At 25.0% G+C, this 21,419-nt stretch overlaps 1 protein-coding gene across 3 annotated transcripts; it reads left to right on the top strand.

Moving 5' to 3' along the window:
• Positions 1-5,618: 5,618 nt before the first annotated feature.
• Positions 5,619-15,714, top strand: LOC145834336 (uncharacterized). 3 transcript variants are annotated; one of them, XM_082941742.1, is made up of 11 exons: positions 5,619-5,733; positions 7,130-7,174; positions 10,452-10,991; positions 11,266-11,344; positions 11,577-11,784; positions 12,354-12,408; positions 12,473-12,510; positions 12,758-12,909; positions 13,705-13,846; positions 14,537-14,638; positions 14,885-15,714. In XM_082941742.1, the coding sequence occupies exons 1-11, from the start codon at positions 5,667-5,669 to the stop codon at positions 15,383-15,385; spliced, it is 1,929 nt and encodes a 642-aa protein (XP_082797868.1). In that variant the 5' UTR covers positions 5,619-5,666; the 3' UTR covers positions 15,386-15,714. The 3 variants fall into 3 exon arrangements, with proteins under 3 accessions (XP_082797868.1, XP_082797867.1, XP_082797869.1); XM_082941741.1 differs by having other exon boundaries at positions 11,263-11,344; positions 14,885-15,711; XM_082941743.1 differs by lacking the exon at positions 7,130-7,174 and having other exon boundaries at positions 5,623-5,733; positions 11,263-11,344; positions 14,885-15,712.
• The last annotated feature ends 5,705 nt before the right edge of the window (positions 15,715-21,419 follow it).

The following is a 21,419-nucleotide window of genomic DNA, read 5'->3' as shown; positions in this document are numbered from 1 at the left end:
CATTCTAAATCATGTCAAAAATAACATTAGTGACGTGAGACCGACTTGCCAAAATTGCATATATGATCGATTTCCATTGCAACTAGAAGTAAAAAAACAATTGTTCTATGAAAAAAAAAAGATTTAGAAAACAACTAAATACACAATCGACGATTCTTCTTCAAATAACACCTATATGTACCTTTGACTTTACAGTTTACATATACATACGCTTTTTGAGTGCTTTTTTTATTATCTTAGTTTAGTACGTATTTTTACTGTGTTTTTTACTGATATGTCTGCCTCTTTACTCCTTAAAAAAAAAATTAACTTCAGTTTTCAAGCCATAGAAAAGTCGTATTTTTTTCTTTATCGGTTACAAGTAAGCAAAGAGTTTTTTATTGCAGGCTTTGTTAAAACTTTTTTTTCTAATTATGTTGCATTTAGAACATGTTTAGTAAATATATTTTTGAAATACTTTAAGTATTTAAATAAAAAGTAAAAAATCTAATAATATTTATTACTTTAGATACTATTAGTAACAAGTATGAATGAAACAAATAATTAAGTAATAAAAAACTACGTGATTGTTGGTTTCATGATAATTTTCTTGATTGAATTTTAAATATAGATGACAGTAACCGTTTAAAACTGACTCTATGTTATTTATATTTTAAACTTTATAATATACAAATTTATTAAAGACAATTTTTAACTAAAATCGTTCTAAATATTATGTCTAATAAATAGTTTGTAAAATGTATTGTTGTTCTACAGTAACACTTTATAAATAAAGTGTGAAAGTATATCTAAAAGCTTTGATTTTTGCATCTTTGTTTTTGTGAATTGATACTATATATACTTAAAGTATTAACTAACATGAAAGTTAATAGTAACTAACTTATTATATGTTCTGATTTTTTTAAAATATATAAACAGATCTCAACTACTAGAGGAGTAACAATATGTTTATTCTTTCAAGATTTTATTGTGCAAGCTAAGTTTTGGTCAAAGACCTTGTCAGTGCTTAAATAAAAAATCTTATTCAAATAAAATAACTTATCTGAGTTCTTTACTTGTTTATCAATAATTAATAAAGAATTATTAAGTTTAATAGATATATTATTATTAAAAAAAAACAGTTGGTTTTAAATCTTTAGAGGGTAAAAAAAATTATAAAACTAATTTTATTTTTTACCATTACCTAATAAAACCGAAATTTTTATAAAAAGCTACAGCTAAAGATTTGTGTAAAATTTGCATTTTTTCGAACAATCGACGATGTGCGAGTATTTCCAGATCGGCGACCGCAATATAGGAAGTTGTAAGAAGATTACAAGGGATTATGACATCATAAATACCAGCACAACGGTTTCATTCATATTGAAAACGTGTGCTTTGCAAACGCTAATGATTGAGATACTAGAACGCAAGTTTTGCAGATGATTGAAATAAATTTAATTGCCGTTTATGCAGACTTTCGTAGATAAAAATGCCGTTGTGGCTAAATTGTTTTTAAACATGGCCAAAAGAAATAATTAAGGTGTGATAAAATATTGTTAATCAAAAAAACGCAAGTGTTGAATTTAAACTTTTAAAATGTAAAAAAGTGCTTAAGCTTCAAACAAAATTTATTGAAAAATTCAAATTACAAAAAACATTTATCTTATATTTCAAAATATAATTACGCGTGACAAAATACAATATAAAAGGTTAAATTATGTTCAACCTAACAATTTTTTAGCTAGAAGTAGATCGCTCTAAAGTTAAAAGTTCACACAAATTATCTAGTATCAGACTTTAAATTACTGTCAATTCGCTTTCATAAAGACTAGAGTAAAATGAAAATATAATGGGTTAGTAACAACGGTTAAAAACGGTATCGAGCATAAATAAATATATGTATTTAAGAAAAATTAGTTTAAAAGTTAGAAAATAAAAACTGTAAAAGTTTACTAAAAACAAGGTACATATTCTACCAATTTTTAATATGACAAAAGCATTAAAACACAAATAGTTTAAATAGTAGAAAATAAACAATTACAAATGTATTTACGATTTAAAGTTCAAGAAAACACGTGTCAATTTCGCGCTGACTTACAATTTTTTTTATGAATGGAACAGCCGTCAGATTTACGGCTTGTAATAAAAGACGGAAATTCAACAGCAACAAAAAAAAACGAAAGCTCATTTGGTAAGACAGCAAACAGAAAGAATATGAGAGAGTTTTCATAGACCGAAATCTACAGCGCTCTAAGTGGTGAAAAAAGCAAACAGCATTCATTCATAAAAAAGTTTCGGTGATCTTCGAATGTAGTTCTTGAAAAGATTAGGTGGTTATGATTTAGTTTTAGTACGTTTTGACCAAGTTAAAATTAAGCAGAATGAAAACAATAACGAACAAGTGTACTTATTGAAAAATAGTGGTAAAAGTAGTAGAAAAAAACGTTTTTAAATATATTTTTTATGACATAATGTATTTAAAAAAGTTGAAACTAAATTAATAATAAAAATTGTTTTTATGATTGAATAAACTATAATACTTTTTAATTTTTTAAGCTTAAAACTTTATTAAATTACTTTTAAGCTAATTTCAATGTTTTTTGACATTGTGTTTAAGTAGCTATTAAATATTAAAATTACAATAGTTGATCAGGAAAAAATTAAGATATTCACAAAAATATTTTTTTTAGAAATATGTTTGGAAGCAGTGTTTCGTAACAAAACATTTAGTTTACAAAATATCTATTGTTATTCAAATCAGTAATGTAAAGATTCTATTTTAATAAGGATATTCTTTGAAAACACTCTTATTTGTCATAGCTTAAGTTTAAAAAAAAGTTGTTTATTTGATACATTGCAAATGTTAAAAAATTTTAATAGTAAATTTACATAACAATAAGAAAGTTGTTTAAAAAATGCACAAACTAAAGCCTGAAAGTTTGTGATTGTAACACGAAAGCAGGAAACTTTTAATAATTGCAAAGTCCGCAGAGAATTGACTTAATTACTCTTGTTGTTACGCAGCTGCTACGGCTTGTTTATTTTTATCCTTTTTAATATTGATGTTGCAAATTGAAAAGTTTGATAGTTAAAAATATTTACAAATAATTAAAACCATTGTTACCTAAACCGAAAAAGAGTTTTATAGTTTTAACTATTTAACTAAATAGATTTTTTTTTAAATTTATCAGTGTTATGAGAATAAAAATAGTTCTAGGTTGAATTATAACTTTTATCAAAAGATACTTAAAAGCTTTCAGCTTAGATTCAAAACTAAAAGATAAAAAATATAGAGATACAAACTCTACTTTAACTACCTTTTTTGTTATAGTTCTAATGTGGTGGTAAATTTTAATTAAAATTGAAAAAGTAGTGCTAAGTGGTTAGGAATTGCTTTCAAAATAACTTTTTGAAATGTTTTAAAAAATTAGTTGGGATAAACTTTTTTGTATTTAAGTATATCTTGTGATACAAACTTAAGTTATTTACCTTAACTCTAAATTTAAACGATTAGTTAAACTTTAATGATTGTTCATTATTATATATTTTAATGATAATAAAGCTAGACTAAAAACAATTGTGCATTAAAATTTTATACTACTAAAGACCGTTTATTTTCATAGATACTGGCAGTTCTTTCAACATCAATAAAATAAAAGTTAGATAACAAAGATTTGAAAATATTAAAATGTGTTAGTTCACTTTAAGTTAATTTTTATTAAGTTTTTATGCTCTATAACATTTAAAAAACTTGATTACTAACAAATAATGAACTTATAACATTTGGTAGTTGTGTACAAACTGAAATATAAAAAAAATTAAATAGTTTAAAGCTTAAATTTACGTTGTGAACTATTTATAGATGACATTTTAACCTTAAAAAAGAAGAAGATAATGTAGAAAAGTAAAATTACCTAAATTATTATAAAAGTTATATGAATACGTTCGTTTTAAATAGTAGTTATAAAGTATAATTACAAAAAAATTTATAGTCCAGTAATATAACAAGCTTTCTTAAATTTTCGATAAACTTTGTTCTGTTTTAAGATAATATTTATAATTAATAGAATTAAATGTAAAATAAAAGAATTTTTAAGAGTTTATATATAAACAAAATAAGTACGTTTGCCTCATTTCTGTAAGTTAGAATTAAAAATCTGAAAATTTGTCTATCTTTCTTATCTGTACATGGTTAAAAAAATTACCAAACATAACTAATAATTCTATAAAACTATTTGTTTGTCAAAAATTTTGCTATTTTTTTGATGACTTAACACAAGTAATTTTTAAAAGTTTGTTGAAAAGATAAGTGTAGTTTAGTTAAATTGTAGTTCTTTCAGTTGTATTTATACATCATCATAATAATAAATGTAATTGTTTTTGTTTAAATTTTAGTTTCATTATCATTTCTCTATACTTAGTTGTGACAAAACTGCTTTTGCGCTGTTATCGATTTTAACCTCAACTTCCGAAACGCTTGAGTGTTTCCGATTAAAAACGACAAAAAATAAATTTTTAGTTATAATATTACTTATCCCTACTTCTTTTTTAACTTTTTAATATTACCTCTCTTATGTAAGTAGTTACAGCTTATGCCTTAATAAAAATGGCCGTGGCTCAAATGATATTGACGCAAATTTAAGATGTAATTAACACCAATGATAAGCTATTTGTATGCAGACAAGCTGTGTAAGTTTACAAAATAGGATTAACAAACTTTTAGACGAGTACTTAGGACTCATAACTTACTAATGTAAACGTTTCTTAATTATTTTGAGATTTTCGACTTAATTATGCAGAGTTAGTCTTTTTTAAGGATTACATAATAGTTTAGAGTGCTAGTACTTAAAAAACTTTTAGTTACCGCTGTAGAACAAGAATAATATAACAAAAGTAAATCCAAAACAATTAAGTATTTGATGTATAGTTTTTATCTTAGTGCAGAATTTTGTTTTCACGACTTAAAGATAAATAAATGAGCAAAGTGCCAATTGATTAACTTAAAATGCTGCCAAACAAAGAAAACTTACGGAAGTTACAGTATTTGAGCTCTTAATCGAGAGGTGTTGGTATTGTTTACAACAACTTGACACGGTTATTGTTAAATGTAAGGATGTCGTTCTTGAATTTTACCTTCCTCAGATTTTTTCATGTGTGAGCAATATTTTTAGTTATGAAAATTAATTATAACTACTCATCTCCTACAGACTTTATTATGGTTTATAATATATTTAGCTACAAAAATATAATTTGATATTTTCTGTGGGTTTAAAAAATTTTCATAAAAACAATATGATAACACTGTTTGCTTTTTAATGTTTTGCTTTTTACATAAACAATAAAAAAAAGGCATGATAGGGCCTGATAATTTTGTTTTAATTTTTTATATGTATAATATATAATATAATAATATTAGTAAAATAAATGTAATTAGTCATTATTAATTTGTTAGTTTTGTAAAATCATTTTATAAATTGTATCCGCAAGTTTAGCTCAATTTTTTTTTTCTTGTTTAGATATTACTTCAGTATCAAGCATTATTTGTAGTTTAAGACTTATAACAAACCAATACTTATTTTTATAACTTCATATCTACATTAAGTGGAAATACTCTAGTTTAAAAAAATATATATTTGAAGACAGATGCTTATATATTTAATTACAAATAGCTTTAAAAATAGTCAATGAGTACTATGAGAACAAATGATTTATCAGCAGAGCTAAACTTCCAAGATCTTAACTTTAATAAAGGTTAGTGACATAGATAACGTAACAAGCATAACGATAATTTACTACGATTAAAACTAAATAATTTACAAAGTTCTAAAAAGTGTTGAAAAAGCTTAACAATATTTTATTTTCTTTAAGAATTTGTTTATTGTAAAAAGTAGTAAAACATACACGTGAAAGCTTTATAAATAATATTTTTAACATTATTTTTTTAAATTAAGCAAAATAATTGAATATATTTAAATTCTTTTAAAGGACATAACGTTAACTTTGGTAACATATTTTGTTCTACAACCAGAGAAATCAAATATTTACAGATATTAATATTTTTAGTAGTAATAAAATAAAAGTTGTTAGCAGTAGTAATTACGCCACATCATCTTGAGTATAACATAAAATTAGATTTAACCAAGCTTCGTAGTTTATAATTAAGTCAGAATTAAACTTTTATCCAAATCTAGTGTTTTCAAAAATGAAAAGTTTTTTTATAAATTTTTTAGTAACAAGACTTAAAAAACGTTGTATATATTTCATATTTTACGTAAGCTGTTGAATAGAATATAATTGTTACATTGTAGTTCATTTGAAATGTATCTATCAAAAACTTAAAGGATATGTATATATAGTTTTGACTATGTTTTCAAACCATCATTTTCGGTATAAAATTAATCTGATAAAAGCTTTAGTTGTTTTAAGTATTTTTGTTTCGGCATTTAAAGCTTAAAACCTAAAAATAATATTAATGTAAAAACTCTAAAATTTTGTCTAAGAAAGAACTTTTATACCAACCTTAGTACTTGTTTAGAATCTTTGTACTTGCAGGTGTTTTTTTTTTTCAACCATTAAAAAAAAAAGAAAGTTTTATTTCAATTCGAGGATACAACTTTTTGTACTTCTAAATGAATAACTAATATACAAATTCTAGATTTTAAACTTCAATCTTTAAATGGCGGTTACTACAATAACTGTCGTTTAATAACAAGTACTATTTATTATAAATATTTTTCAAATCAACATGTAACCATTTAAAATCATGTTATAATAGTCAATGTATAAAGATCACAAAACAAGGTCTAAAATAATAACTGTTAATAGTCGAGAGTATTTAGACACGCAGTACTAAAACAACCAAATAAAAACAAACAAAGATTAGAAGCTTATCGCTTATTGCTATAAAAACTTTGGGATTATCCCTTCGTTGTTTTTTTAATTTGTTATACGAACACACTCTTTTTTTAAACTTTACTGTACAGTTTTATGTCTAAAAACATAAATATACACAATACTATATAAGTTATTATACTCAAATTATAAAAAATAATCCTAGTTTTTTTTTTCTGCTCTTAAAATTATTGTTTAAAGAATGCTTAATCAACTACGCTAAAAACTAGAAAAATAACTTAAACTATTTTTGAAGGTTTAATGCAAAACAATGATCATTGCGTTCCAGAACTCAATAATTGTTAGTTTTTTTAATATTCTTTAAGGCTAATTAACTTATTATTTCTATTTTTAAGTAATCTTATACTTAACTTTAAAAGTAGTCGTAATTAAAAAAGTTTAAAACTCTTAATGTGCTTAGGTACTTATTATCTACTTGTTTTAACAATAAACAACATACAAACGACATGTTTATCTAGTAACAAAAAAAAGTGTAAAACATGTTGTAGTAATTGCAATAATAGTTATTCTTTTATATTCAGTTAGAAATGTATTAATATAATGTAACATAATATTTGATGACCATAACACTTAAAGATTTGCAATGTATTATTTTTTGATAATTCAAAACAATTTTTAAAACGTTTATTATAATTTTTGATAATTTCGTTACAACAACGTTCTTTAATATGTTAAACTTTAAAAGGACTTTACTTTTTAGTTATTATATGTGCATAAAGTTAAAAAAAGTAAAATACCACTTAATTAACATTAACAAAATAGAATATTTTCGAAATAAAAGTATTACATTTTAGTAGCTGTTTGAATGTAATATAACTGTAAAAATGTATAGGTGTTGAAATTTAAAATACAATTACTTTTTTCAAAAATACGTGTTGATCGTTATTAAAGTTGTTTTAAATAAGTTTTTGTACAAGCTCACTAAACAAGGTGCAAGAGGCTTAAAAAATACAGCTATTACTTACAACTGAAAAAATAAGTTTAAGTATAACACAAAATGGTAGAAATCGAGCATTTCATCGTTGAAATAGGTAATTGGTACGAAATTACTTAATTAGTAATTTGTCTTGGAACGGAAGCGTTTAATACCGTCGCGCATGAGTGAGCACGTACTAAGCTTGTTTTATAATTTAAAAATCCTATTTCGCCCAATGCTAACAAAAATACTTTTTATACTGAACCTTTTTGACTCTGTAAATTAGCAGTAAAAGCTGATTTCATAGTTGTTATGAAATATGCTGCAGATACATAAAAACTAGTTTTATCTTTTGAAATTTAGCTCGCTGTTAAAGGAAAATTGTAACAATAATTAATTAATAAAAAAAAACGAGTCAAAAAAACAACGGCACACAACCATCATTGTTATATCTTTATCATCATCGTTTAACTTTGAGTTTTTTCTTATGATGTCTAAAATAGTACTAAAAAGTTTTGATCTACTAATTTTTTTTTCTTTAGAAATAGTTAAAATTAGTTTTTATAGAAAAATATGTGTTTTTTAATGAGTAAATAAAAAGTCTAGTTCTGTGTTTGATAAAAAATAAATAAAAGCTATGAGCAACTAAGCTTATGTAGAAATATGTGTCACATCTTTGTAAAACTGTTAAGTGACATTTTTACGCAAGAATAAGAGTTTAACACAAGTTGTTGTAGTCGTGAACTTATAAAAGGTTTATGCGACATTGAATAAAAATAAAATATATAATACTATTATTAAACCTAAAAAAAAAACTTATTTTAGTAGTTATACATTTTTTATACAGTTAAATGCTTTATTTATGCATACCGGCTAGTAAGTATAATAGTTTTCAATATATCAGTATAAAGATAAACCGGAAACAAAAAGAGAATAGAAAGAGAGGGGATGAAGAAAAACAAATACTTCATTGTTCTTACTTCCGCTTTCTGCTCGATTGGTTTTTGTAGATCGCGGCACGCGCTGTAATTTATAGTTGACGACAGCACCTGCCCATTATAAAACAAAGTTACTTTTGATTTATTTAAAACTTTCGTTATTTATCTCGTGGATTCGATCATGTTTATGGTATCTAAAAATTGTTTTAAAGTTCTATGGTAAAAAAGAACAAACTTAGTAAAACACTTATAAAAAGTATTATGATAGTATTTGTTTTTTTCTTATTCATCAGTTTGAAATTTTAAAGATTTAATTAATTAAATATTTTTAACGTATCACATATTTACCTAAAATTGCTGGAAGGTTTGAAACTTATAATTTAAACAAAATTTCATCTAAAAAAACGTATCAATTAATTTCTTTATTTATAAAATGTGAGATCGGGTTTCTACTATCTAAACTAAATTTTGACAAATGTTACACAAACATGTAACAAGGATCTAATGAAATTATTATTAAACCACTAAATCGACTTCTTTTATTGGTGTTAAAGTTTCATAATATTTTGCAATAAAAAATATATGTTTCGAGTATTCAATACCTTTTAACAATCATATATTTGATTTAAAACCACTTATGTAACTTAGTATATTGGTTTAATCTTAAAAATGCTTAGTAGAAAAAAAATGTCAGCTTTTTTACTGCCTTAAATATGGCTATTATCAAGAAATTTGAGCAGTTATACTTTAACACGTTTAGGTATCATTTGCTCTAGCAGGGTTTTAGACTTTAATCTAATTAAGTTAGCGTTTAATTTATTCTCTACATGTCAAAAGATCAGTTTTAGATATACCTTCTAGTAATCCAGTTATTAAGTAATCCTGGTTAAGTCGCGCTATGGTTTTTTATATTTGGTTGCAATATTTTCTACCGAAGGTTTTTTAACAAGAATTGAAACTGTTACATATATATAGATCAATTAAAAGTTAACATTTTTACACAGAAACTGTTAGGCTATTTATAGGATACAATATAAACAAACGCTCAGAATATTTGGTCCTAGGACCTGGTACACAAAAAACCTTTTGGTTATAGAATATCGATATAATCTATATAAAACGTATATAAAACATGCATGTAAATATAAAAGGTAGAAAAACTAAATCATGGTATATTTAAGTACGTTTTCTTAATAGTTGAGGTTATGGCACCTGTTTGCATTAACTAAAAGGTTCCCATCCAAAAGTGTTTTTTCAATAAACTAATAGTTGAATAAGATTTGTTATTGTTGATAATAAGTTGATATTTAGTTCAGTTAAGGCAAACTGCAGCCCGCGAGCGTGTAAATCTGAAACTTACACTAGGTATTTTGGTGTTTGTAGTGAAGATAAAAAAACTAAAAGCTCATGAGTATAATTGACGGCGGATTTGAAACCTACACTTGATACTCCTGGATTTTTAACGAACCTACAATTGCATCCCGCGATAACTTTTATTTTTCAAGTTTGGGCCGCGACCACCAAATGCCACCCGACCCCAGATTTAGCTTTGCATAAAAACTTTAAACATTTAAGGTAGTTATTGCAGCAAAAAAAAACTATTTGCTAGTTTACTTTTAGAATTACTTTAAAACTAAATAAGCTTTTTAGAAATCGAATGTAACACTTTTGAAAAGTGATGATTTAAATATTTTTTTTAACAGATTTGGAAGTGGAAAACTATGTTGACCTCCAGACAAGTTCAAATCAGGATTTCCGTAACGATGTCTTTTTCAACTATAGTAGCAGCCCCTCAATTAACACTCCCAACTCGTTGATGGACGCGTCTTACTTAGATAACATGCCTATTCACAATGGGAATACTTTCAGTCCTACTCTCACTACCAATGAACAAAACGACTCAAGGTATTTAATCGATCCATTGAATCAAAACATTCAAAAACCTGGAGTTTCCCAAGAATTTAGTTCCATGTCAAGGAACAACTTTTTTGACAATTTCTACCTCGATCCAGAAGTCGTAACAAATAAGGCTAACCAAAGTTTCAATTACGGCAATAGTAGGCTCATGCCTAGTTCCTTGCCCAACCAAGTTTCAGGAAATGTGCACAATAATAACAGCTTTACAAAACAAAAGTCGAGTTTAGATTTTGACGAACAAACAAAAAACGTTATTCAGCAAAAAGAGTTTAGAAGACCTCCAAAAATTAGAAATGAAGTAAACTTTAAAGATTCAAACAACACAAGTAAGTAAAATAACGTATAAAAAATTTAATAAGTGATTTTTAAGGTAATGTTTCTTCTAAACTATTTTACTTTTTATAACCAAGAAGTTTAAAAATAGCAGCTTTCCCGTGAAATTGTTTAGAAATTTAAACTTTCAATTTTGAAAACTATAACTTTTTACAGTTTTAAACTTAATATTAGTGAATTATAGCTATGTTTATGTAATTCTTTGAATATCTACGAGAGCGTATTTACATACTTTTTGACAAAAAATATTAATTTATCGAACAGTAGCAGTGAATTGCATGAATACTCAGACATCTCCAGAACAAATTATTAAATCAACAAAGCAGTATTGTACGACTCCTGTAAAGTTAGTTATATATTTTAGTACAAATTGATTTTTCTTTCAAACACTAAATATGACAGTAACATGACTTTGATTTGTCTAAAAGAAAGGTTTTATTTAGAAAAATAAGTTAATCTCTAGTATTAGAAATGTATTACTTGATCTTCCATAAGAAGAGGTAAAATTTGCACTGTATTAAAGTTGCTTTAAATTTGTTACTAAACTTGCATTTAAAATAAAACTAAACAATAATCAGCGATACGAGTTTTGTTTACAAGCACGACGCCTTCAAGTTTCGAACCCAGTATTTTTCGAACGACCAACAACAAAATAAAAGGTTACAATATACGGAAAAATTGCCTAGAAAGCACAGCAATTTGCAGCTTAGTGCCGCAAACAAACTTCCCGTAAGCAAATCACCTAAGAGGACACTTGCTTTACAAGATGAACACCGTTCGCTAAAGGTTTTTTTGTTACTTTTGTTTGGTTGCACAGAAATTATTAGAACTTATTGAGTTTAAAAATTTAATCTTTTTCTTATTGTTCGAGTAAAAAATATTGTTTGAGAAAAAAGTTATTATTCTAATCTAGTTAGAAAAATAACTACAAGAAAGAACTGATAAGGCTTTTAAATTCAAAATTTAACAGTTATATTTAAACTCTTAAAAAAAATCTCTATAAATGTAAAAATCACGATTAATAAGAATTTGGAAAAAAGCTTGACCCTTGACCTCTCTAATATCACAGTAGGATGTGCCGCGCCTTGCGCTTCATACGTTTGTAAAGTCTAGGGGGCATCTACGTGATAAGATATTTCAACTCTGCTACGTTTAAATGAGTAGGGTCTTATGATGTAAAAACACAGACGAAAGGTGCAGCGTCAGAGCTATATAGTTTTTTTATTCACTGCTGGCGCGATTTTTTCTTCGATGGCTAAAGTTAATCCAATTAGCGTAAAAGTTTAGGAAGTCAAGCAGGCTTTAATTAAACAGACAAAGATAACAATTTGAAACAAAAAAAAACATTTATACAGAAGCAGTCTTCAAAAGTCGGAAGTAAGAAAATAAAAGTGGAGCCACAGCTGTTTGGTAAGTTTATTTAAAAAAAATTGTAAACAATGTCTATTCGTATATTTATACCTTTTTTTTATAGGAAACTACGGAAGACGCCTTGAAGCAAAAAGCATAAAGGTTGGATTTTATTTAAATTTTGCTACTTTTCAAGTTTTTCTTATACTATTTGGTTTTTGAAAACTAAAAGGAATAGTTTAGTTTAAGTTAAGTAGTTTTTATAGATCAAACTTGCTTTTTTTTCTTCTGATATTTAATTTTGATAGAATCAGATCAATTTTCTATAAATATACTTGTCTAAAGCGCTACTATTTATATAAAATTTAACACTTTTACTGTTTAAACTTATAAATGATATAATTTCTAGCCAAAAAAAGAAACAATAAAGCAAAAAACCCATATTAGCGAAGTTGCGGGGAGTAAAGTGAAGTCCCAAAAAAACCAACGATCACAGTCTTCGAGAGAAAATGAAACCGTCGAAACTCCTCCTTTTACTCCAGAGCAATCTACCGATAGCAAGTTATTTTTTGATACAATACTAAATATTATAACATGAAGTAAAACAACTTTTTTTGAGCTAAATGGTGCTAACAAGTATCATAACAGCAAAAATACTATTGATGTTTTAAAATATTAACTTTGTTTAACACTACATAACCATAATATTCTTTTAATGATTTTATAAAACATTTACATTTTAAACAGATGAAGCTTTTTAAGATTTTATCAAATTTTTTGAAATATGTCAAAAAAGTCTGTTGTTAAAAACTAAAAATCGAAGTAAAACCTTTAATAAGCGATTGCTGCGGTATGTATTTACATCATTGAACTTAAATTTACCATGTTTAAAATTTAACATTATGATCTAACACCTAATAGTTTTTACCAACTATTTTTTTTATCTAAAGTAACTGTACAATTGTATATATAGACAAAAGTTAGAACTAAACTAAAATAAGGAATTTACGTAACATATTTAAAAATCTAAAATGTGAAAATCATGAGTAAACAATTATTACTTTTTTGTTTAATATAATAATAAATATAATAATATAATAAAATACGTTATACAGTTTGTCGCACAAAACGTTTACAAATCTCGATTCTATTAACTTTTTTATCGCTTTACATGAACTTAATTACAAGTTTAACCTTGTTTGTGTAATTTTTTTGTTGCTTTTTATTTGTAGAAAGTTTTAACTTGCACCCAATAGGTTTTAATTGTTTAATTAAGTGTACTAGTTTTTTTGTTAAAAATTTTAATTGAAAATCAAGCAAAAATCAATACTAATTTTTTAACTGAAAATATTTTAGGAACAACAATGGAAGTTTAGGGCGAAGGGGTAATCTTCAGTTGTGGCAATTTCTTTTTACATTGTTAGAGGATCCCGAGAATTGTGACGTGATTGTTTGGACTGGTAGAAATTTTGAATTTAAGCTAATTGAACCGGAAGAAGTTAGTAGCATTTGATAAATTAAAAAAGTTGTAGCCTTAATTCTTCTACTTTTAACCGGTTAAAGAGACAAAACGAGTCTGTCTTATAAATATACATAAATGTATTTTTAAACTTCTTGAAAGTAGAGTATATAATAGTTTATACTTTAATTGAATTTGCTAATGTTAAAAACGATCGGCTGTAGTTTAAACTTCTTTTTAAATATTCAAAGTAATTTTAGCAGTCCGTTGAAAGCTTACTTGCAGTTTTAAAACTTTTTTTAAACTTAGATAATTATCATAAAACTAACCTTTAATAGCACCTAAATCATTAAATCAATATTTTTTTACTATTGTTTTTTTTGAACATTAGAACTAAATTTGCTCTTATTAGTTTTTAGTTAACTTTACTTGTCTGAAAGCTTTTATTTCAACTTCTAAAACTTTATGAATCTAAGTAGACTTTCTCTTGATTATTTGTTTTTATAAAACAGTTTTTGTAGTTATTTTTTATAAAACTCTCTTATTACAATCTCAAAGCCTTCTCTAAATTTGTCAGTTCGTAAAGTATTACGTTACGGTTACACTTTCAGAACTTTAAAGCATTATGCTTATCAGTAACGTAATACTTATTTGCATTATATAAAAATAAGAAAACATATTATTAAGTTGTTTAATCGTGAATACTTTGGTGATAAAATTTACATACAGGTGGCAAGGAGATGGGGTGTTCAAAAGAACAGACCTGCAATGAACTATGATAAACTGAGTCGCTCACTTCGCTACTATTACGAAAAAAACATCATGCAGAAAGTAAGATATCATGTATCTAGTAACTTAAATAGTTTAAGTTTTTAAGTAATAAGTAGATTATGTGTGTATACATGCGTAATAATAAACAAAAAATTTAAAATAGGCTTTTATTCTATTACAGCAAAATGTTTGTTCATTTTTTATTTCGTTAATGACAAGTTAAGACAATTTTTTTTTCAAAAAAAAACCACAAAACCAACATAAAACTACTTTCTTACCACTTCAACCATATTTTAATATCATTAGGTTTCAGGAGAACGATACGTGTACAAGTTTTCAACCGACCCACAAACACTCTTTCTAAGCAGCAATAACAATCACGATCTAAGGTGCAGTCCACACATCAATTCCGAATACTTTCCTCTTCCTAGCAACCATGGACCCTCTATAAACAACAGAAACAACAAATTTTACCATCATTGCTGCCTCCACACAAAAGAAGAACCGGGACTCGGATACAACAGTTATTTTCCGCAAAACTTCACCACTGGATACCACCAACCAAGTTGTGATCATCAGTGTGGTGATTTCTACGGTGGTTGTGCTTCTAGATGGCACCTAAACAACCGTCAAGACTGGTCGAACCATTACTACAACCAGCACTTTTACAACCAAAACCAACAGAGCAGCCAGTATAGAGAACGCCTGCACGCGTCCTCGTATCAACCCCAGCAAACCGCCATCAAACATGCCAATGGTAGCTACATCGACGGTTTCTATCAGCAACCATCTTGCAATTTTACCTAAAATTTTACTTTTTTTTTAGAATTGTTGGTTTTTTAAGTAATATTCAAGTTTTTAGAGAATTCGGTTTAAAAACATTGCTGCTTAGTTAAAGGTTGACTAAAATCTTTTTTTAATTCTTTATTTTATACTACTTTTTGTGAGGTAACTAGCTGGTAACTTTTTTGGTATAAAAACTAGGGTTTTTTATTTCAAAACAAAATAATAAAAAGAGTTTTTAACAGACTTATTTCTAACAGAAATGATCTAAAAGACTTTTTTAAAGAAAATCTGTAAATTATACTTAAAATCAAATTAAAGTTTGCAGAATCTTTAAAAAACTTTTTTTAGAAACAGTTTTACTGTAATTAAATTTGTTACACATAAGAAAAAATTCAAACAACAACCTAGTTTTAGATTATATGTAGTATAGAAAAACAATACAAAAGCTATATTTTAATTTTACTTCGTTTCGCAAAATTACCTTTGTATTAGACTTTATTTAAACTTAATACACAATAAATAAATAAAAATGAAATAACTGTAACTTTTTTTCCCTTAATTGTATTCAACCTAGTGATAAAAGGTTAAATAACAACTGTTAACAAAAAAGGCCTTATTTAATAAAACAGACTTAATCTGAAAGTATATTTCTTTTAAGCTAAACAAAATAATATCAGGCGGAAAGCTTGTTTAAAAAGAAAATTGAGAATTAACGGTTAGTTGTTTAATATATTCATAACCATTAAAAAACGTATGTTAATGGCTTAAAGTTTCATGACAAATTCTACTTATAACTAATACTTTCAAAACCTAAAATAATTAAATATTAATAACCAATTTTAAAAAAATATATTACTTTAATGTAAAGGCAACTTTTATAGTCGGCGGGCATAATTTATCATATTAAATCTTTTGCAGGTCTGTTTTATTGCGTAGTTTTGAAAAATTGTGTAGTAAAAATTACAATAAAAGACTTTAAGATCAAATTTGCGATAAATTAGTTATTTTTAAGCATCATCTAACAATAAAAATAAAAATGACATTACATTTCAAAATATTTCTAATAAAAAGCTCAATATTATTTGCTTCACCTTGCACAAGTTGTTCTCAAGCTAAAATACTACATCGGTCAGCTATTTCTGCTGGTGGGCCTGATCCGGACGGGAGCCGTACGTTGCCTACCCCTGATTCAATGTTTAATATTTTATATGACGTTAAAGTATAATTCAAACAAACAAATGAACATTTTCAGTCATCTTTTTTTTTTAATTGTTTAACAAAACAGTAATTTATTAACGAAATACTAAGTAAAAATGTTTTATTTTATTGCAAATTATTTAATAATTATAGCTCAAGTTCTAAAAATTTTAACGTTAAACTATTATATCATCAATTTTTACAATTCAATATATATAAAATATAGCAGTTAAAAACACAATGAAATTATAAACTCGTTTCAAGTGATACACAAGGAAAAAAAAAGCTTTTTATTTATTAGATATATTTGTGGTTTACTTACAAATAGTACGGAATAAATATTGAAAACCTCAATATATTTGAGATTTCAACAGTAATAAAGCCTTTAGTTTAATTTAATTAAAATAAAGGTTAATTTCAATGCATTAAACATATTTAAGTTGTTTAAAAGTTTCTTATATTAAGCAAATTTTTTATTTTTTATTTTACTTTTAAAAGCACTTTTAATTTCTACAAAATGTTTAGCACGGTTCAAGTTTGAACCTAAACTTGGAACCAAAATATTCAGAAATTGAAACACAAAACTTAAAATACTAAATGTATTGTGTCATAAACTGAAATATTTTTGAGTTTTTTACATATCAAAATAGTTTTGTTTTCTCAGTATTAGTTAACAAGAAAACTAAGTTAAGAAGCAATAGTAAATAAAACTTCTTATGTAGCATTAGTTTGTACAAGTGTTATTTTAAAACAAACTTTTGAAAAAAAATAAAAACTAGCAATCAATAAAAGAATAAACTTGGTCATTTGTTGGTAAATTTTAGATTAAGTTATATAACTAACGTAACTTTAATTAGTTTCAAATCCACATACAGTATTTTGAAACGCTTAAAATTTAGAATAAAACAAGAACATTTTAAGCAAATTCTAAAAATGTTTATTGATGTAAAACTTAATTTTTAAAACCTAACTGTATTACAAATATAAATATAAAAAAATAAATTAGTTTTATTGAAATTAATACCATCAAATAGACAAAAATCACGCAAGCTAATACAATAGATAAATCTTATCATATATCTTGAAATAATTTGCTTACACAAAATCTGTTTAGATAATAAATACTTGATTGCTGTAATAACAAAATACTTTATTTCTTTTATTTTTAAAATTCAATTTTTTACAAGTTGAAATATGACTAATTGTAAACAGCTGACTACTTGACAAATTTTTTGCACTTTCTTACTTACTAATTACTTTATTCCGTAACTTGACAGAAAAAAATATTTCGAAAAATAACAACTCTTTTGTTCTAAACTAAAAAAAAAAAGAGCAACTCAATTTTTTTTTAAATATATTTTTAAAATTGTTGTCGGGAAAATACAATCGAAACGGCACCAAATAAAACAGAACTTATACTTCGAAATTGTGTAAAGTCTCAATTCAAGTTTTAATGTAGTAAATAGTAGAACTAAAAAATTAAATGTAATTTAAGTAAAATACAAAATTGCTTTTACTAAATAATGAAATTATGCAATCAATCATTTTTTTACAACTTTTGGGTTTGTAAAAGGATTAACATACCTCCAAGTTTAATTAAGCTATGATTGTTTATGTAATTCCTCGAAACTAGTTGAAATTTTGAAATATAATTTTTATTTAGTAATTACGATGGTTAATTAAATTTTGTATTATAGACGAAAAATTAGTGACTAGTAGGTAACTATGTCGGTTTAAAAATAATGTTGTATACTTTTATAGAAAGTTTATAGTTATTTTATATGCTTTTATAGTTGTAACATTTTGATTAGTATTATAAGACTTAGTTTAAAAAACAAGGCATTTTATTTCTAAACAGTTTATTTGAAAAGTATTATAATAATATAAATTACTTTTTGATGTCCTTGAACGTTAAAATACTTAAGAGTTAAAAATGACAATATTGCTCAAAAACTTGTTTGGGATATTATTTTTTTTATTGACTAAAAAGTAATTATGAACAAGTTATCACTATTTTTAATAATAATATTTGGAAGATATTGTAAGGTATTAAGGCTTTTTGTTATGACTTTCATAATATTAGACAAAATTTCTGGCTTTTAATGTTATATGAAAAATATTTGTCTTACACGAAGTAAACATTGTTAAAACTGTTTTACTAAATTTTACATTTACAGACGTTTTTAAATAAGAAAACTATCAAACTTATGCTTAAAACTGATTCTTAAAGTACTTTGATTAACATGATGACGTAAATTAATAAAGTACATAATGAAAACTTCTTGTGGTTGAATATTAATAGAATTAATATTTTAGGTTTTTGTCCGAAGTAGGTTAACAATAAAATAGGCATGTAATGTTAGATTTTATGCCAAGTACGGTATTAAATACAAGTAAGTACAGTACTAAATTAAAAAGTAGAATTCAAAAAGAACTGTATAAGTTTATATTCTGTTTTAATTTTCTTCACAGAAATTCAATTAATTTAATTATTTTTGTTTGTTTATAATTTCCATCTATAAAATTAATAAAAGTTTTTTAGAATTTTGGTCTAAACAATAAGTTTTTAGTTTTTGTGTATATTTTGAAATACTTCAATTCAAGTAAGATTCTTTATTGACAAACTTGAGATTTCTTTTGAAATAGTTATCGTTTGTAACATAATGTAAACTTAATTACCAATTTATCTAAATGTAGATTTTTAGTTTATACGAACAGACTTTTTGATATAAGAAGTTTTTTTTATCTTGTAAAACTGTTTATAAGTTAAATTTCAAACAGTTTTAATTCTATCAGAGAACGTAGTTTTAGGAAAAGCATGAAATAATTTTATTAGATTCAGTCAAAATCTAGATTATTTATTTAAATAAAGGTTTGACTAAAAACAAAGTATTGTATATACTATAAGTTTTTAGAAAAGTTCACTATTAGAAACTTTCTGTATGTACTTTTGCTTACCTTTAGCAGCATTACTACACTTAGGTTGAGATTATAGAAACAAGTATAATTTTATATACAATTCACAGAATACAATGAAAATAGGAATTAGTGTAAGACTTACACTAAAAAGATAAATTGCTTATATTAGACTATACGGGTACAAACATACAAAAAATAGAGAGAAGATGTTTATAAAACGTAACAATTCAAATGATTCATTTAAAAAGTAGTATCAGTTTGTATTAACGTACAGTATACTGTTACTATTGCATTTCCTAATAGTTTGATTTCATTTCATTAACATTAGCATTTAATCTAGCTAATAAGTTAGAACTACTTTTCGTTCATAACAAAAATTTTATTCAAAAAAGTGTTTAGGTCTTTAAACACAAAATATGTTATCAAGATTTTCTTTTATTACTTAGCGAGAATAGTCAATTTTTTAACAAATTTATTGTTTTATATAATATCTTAACAAGTAACGAAACTGTAGAAAATATTGATGTTATAGAAAAAAAGAGATTTATTTTTACTAAACGTTTGTTTTATTACAGTAATAATGCAATGACTTAATTGTATAACAAAATTTAGTTTGTCAACTAGATTAACATTAAGCTACCTTTAAAACTATTAGCATTTTTATCTTCTTATTCTTCGAATCAAAAAATAAATTAACAAATACTCGATTCTTTTTCACGTTTTTTAAAAATCTTTATATTAAAATGTTTATTTTTCCTCTTTATCGTAGAATATTTTTTTTAATAATTAGAAGTCTCTATATTATATAAGGAGAACAAATATGCTTTTTACTTTTTCATATAATTTTCAATTTAGTTTGCCAAATAAACTTTTATATTAGAACAAATTTAATGTAGAAGCTGTTAAAATTTGAATTAATATTTAAAAAATACATTACCTAAAACTTTTAATAAACATTAAATATCAGTACTTTTAAATTTGTAGTATATTTAATTGCTGTTGTTTACATTTAATTATTAATTTTACCAGTAAAAAATAAAAATATTAATAAAAGCTTTGGCTTATTTATATGTTAACATATTTAGTTAATAAATTCTAGAATCCAATTATTAATGCTGAAAAAGTATTAAGTTTGTACAATGCTTACTAATTATGTTGAAAAAAAAATAATTTGCTTTTTTACTTCCTATTTGTTTTGAACTGACTAATCCTTAGTAAACAAGTGATTTATTTAAAATTAGTCAGTTTATACGACTAAACGAAATTCAAAAGGTGTATTAGTTAGTTTAATTAAGTTTAGAAGTTCGTTATTTTTTTTTTGTAGATTTGTCTGTTCTTTTAAAGTCTGCAGTTTATTTGAAGATAAAATTGCTGTAACAAAAATCTTATAGAAGTTAGCGTATTTCAACAGTTTTGATAATTGTTAAGTATGTATGAATGTTGTATAAAAGTACTTTATAGTTTAAAGTTACATGAAAGAGATAAAAAAATAAAAATAAAAACTTAATTTAAGTATATATTAATTATTATACGATTTAATTCTTATGAATTTTTTTTTAAATAAAGTTCAGTAAAACCATCATACTTGTAAATCCCACACACTCAATATTTTTTGTTCAAATTTAAAAGTATATAAACTAACAAGTATTTTTGAATTACTTTATATTTTAAAAAACATTTTGTTAGTGTTTTTATTGTAAATTTCTATTGTTTTTGTAAAAAAAGCTATTGTTTCAGACTCATTTACATAAATCAAGTAGAAAGACATGAGTTTTGAACTGTGTAAAAAAACTATAATAGCCATACCGCTGTTTACAGCGGCTATCATTGGACTGTCAGGTTAGATTTATATACAGAAGCTGAAACTAAACAACCTGTTAGCAATGAAAAAAAAATATTCCGATAGAATATAGATATACATTTGTTTATTAGAACTATC

The sequence above is a fragment of the Thalia democratica genome, chromosome 4 (assembly GCF_965202585.1).
Source record: "Thalia democratica chromosome 4, ktThaDemo2.hap1.1, whole genome shotgun sequence".
NCBI lineage: Eukaryota > Metazoa > Chordata > Thaliacea > Salpida > Salpidae > Thalia > Thalia democratica.
The sequence above is the reverse complement of the archived record's forward strand: the minus strand, read 5'-3'. Positions and strand labels throughout refer to the sequence as shown.

Excerpts from the sequence above, each read along its gene's own strand:
- LOC145834336 (XM_082941741.1), top strand. The coding sequence starts at position 5,667 with ATGAGTACTATGAGAACAAATGATTTATCAGCAGAGCTAAACTTCCAA. Across the intron at positions 11,345-11,576 it reads TATTGTACGACTCCTGTAAA|CGATACGAGTTTTGTTTACA; the intron begins GTTAGTTATATA and ends AACAATAATCAG. Across the intron at positions 12,910-13,704 it reads GAGCAATCTACCGATAGCAA|GAACAACAATGGAAGTTTAG; the intron begins GTTATTTTTTGA and ends AAAATATTTTAG.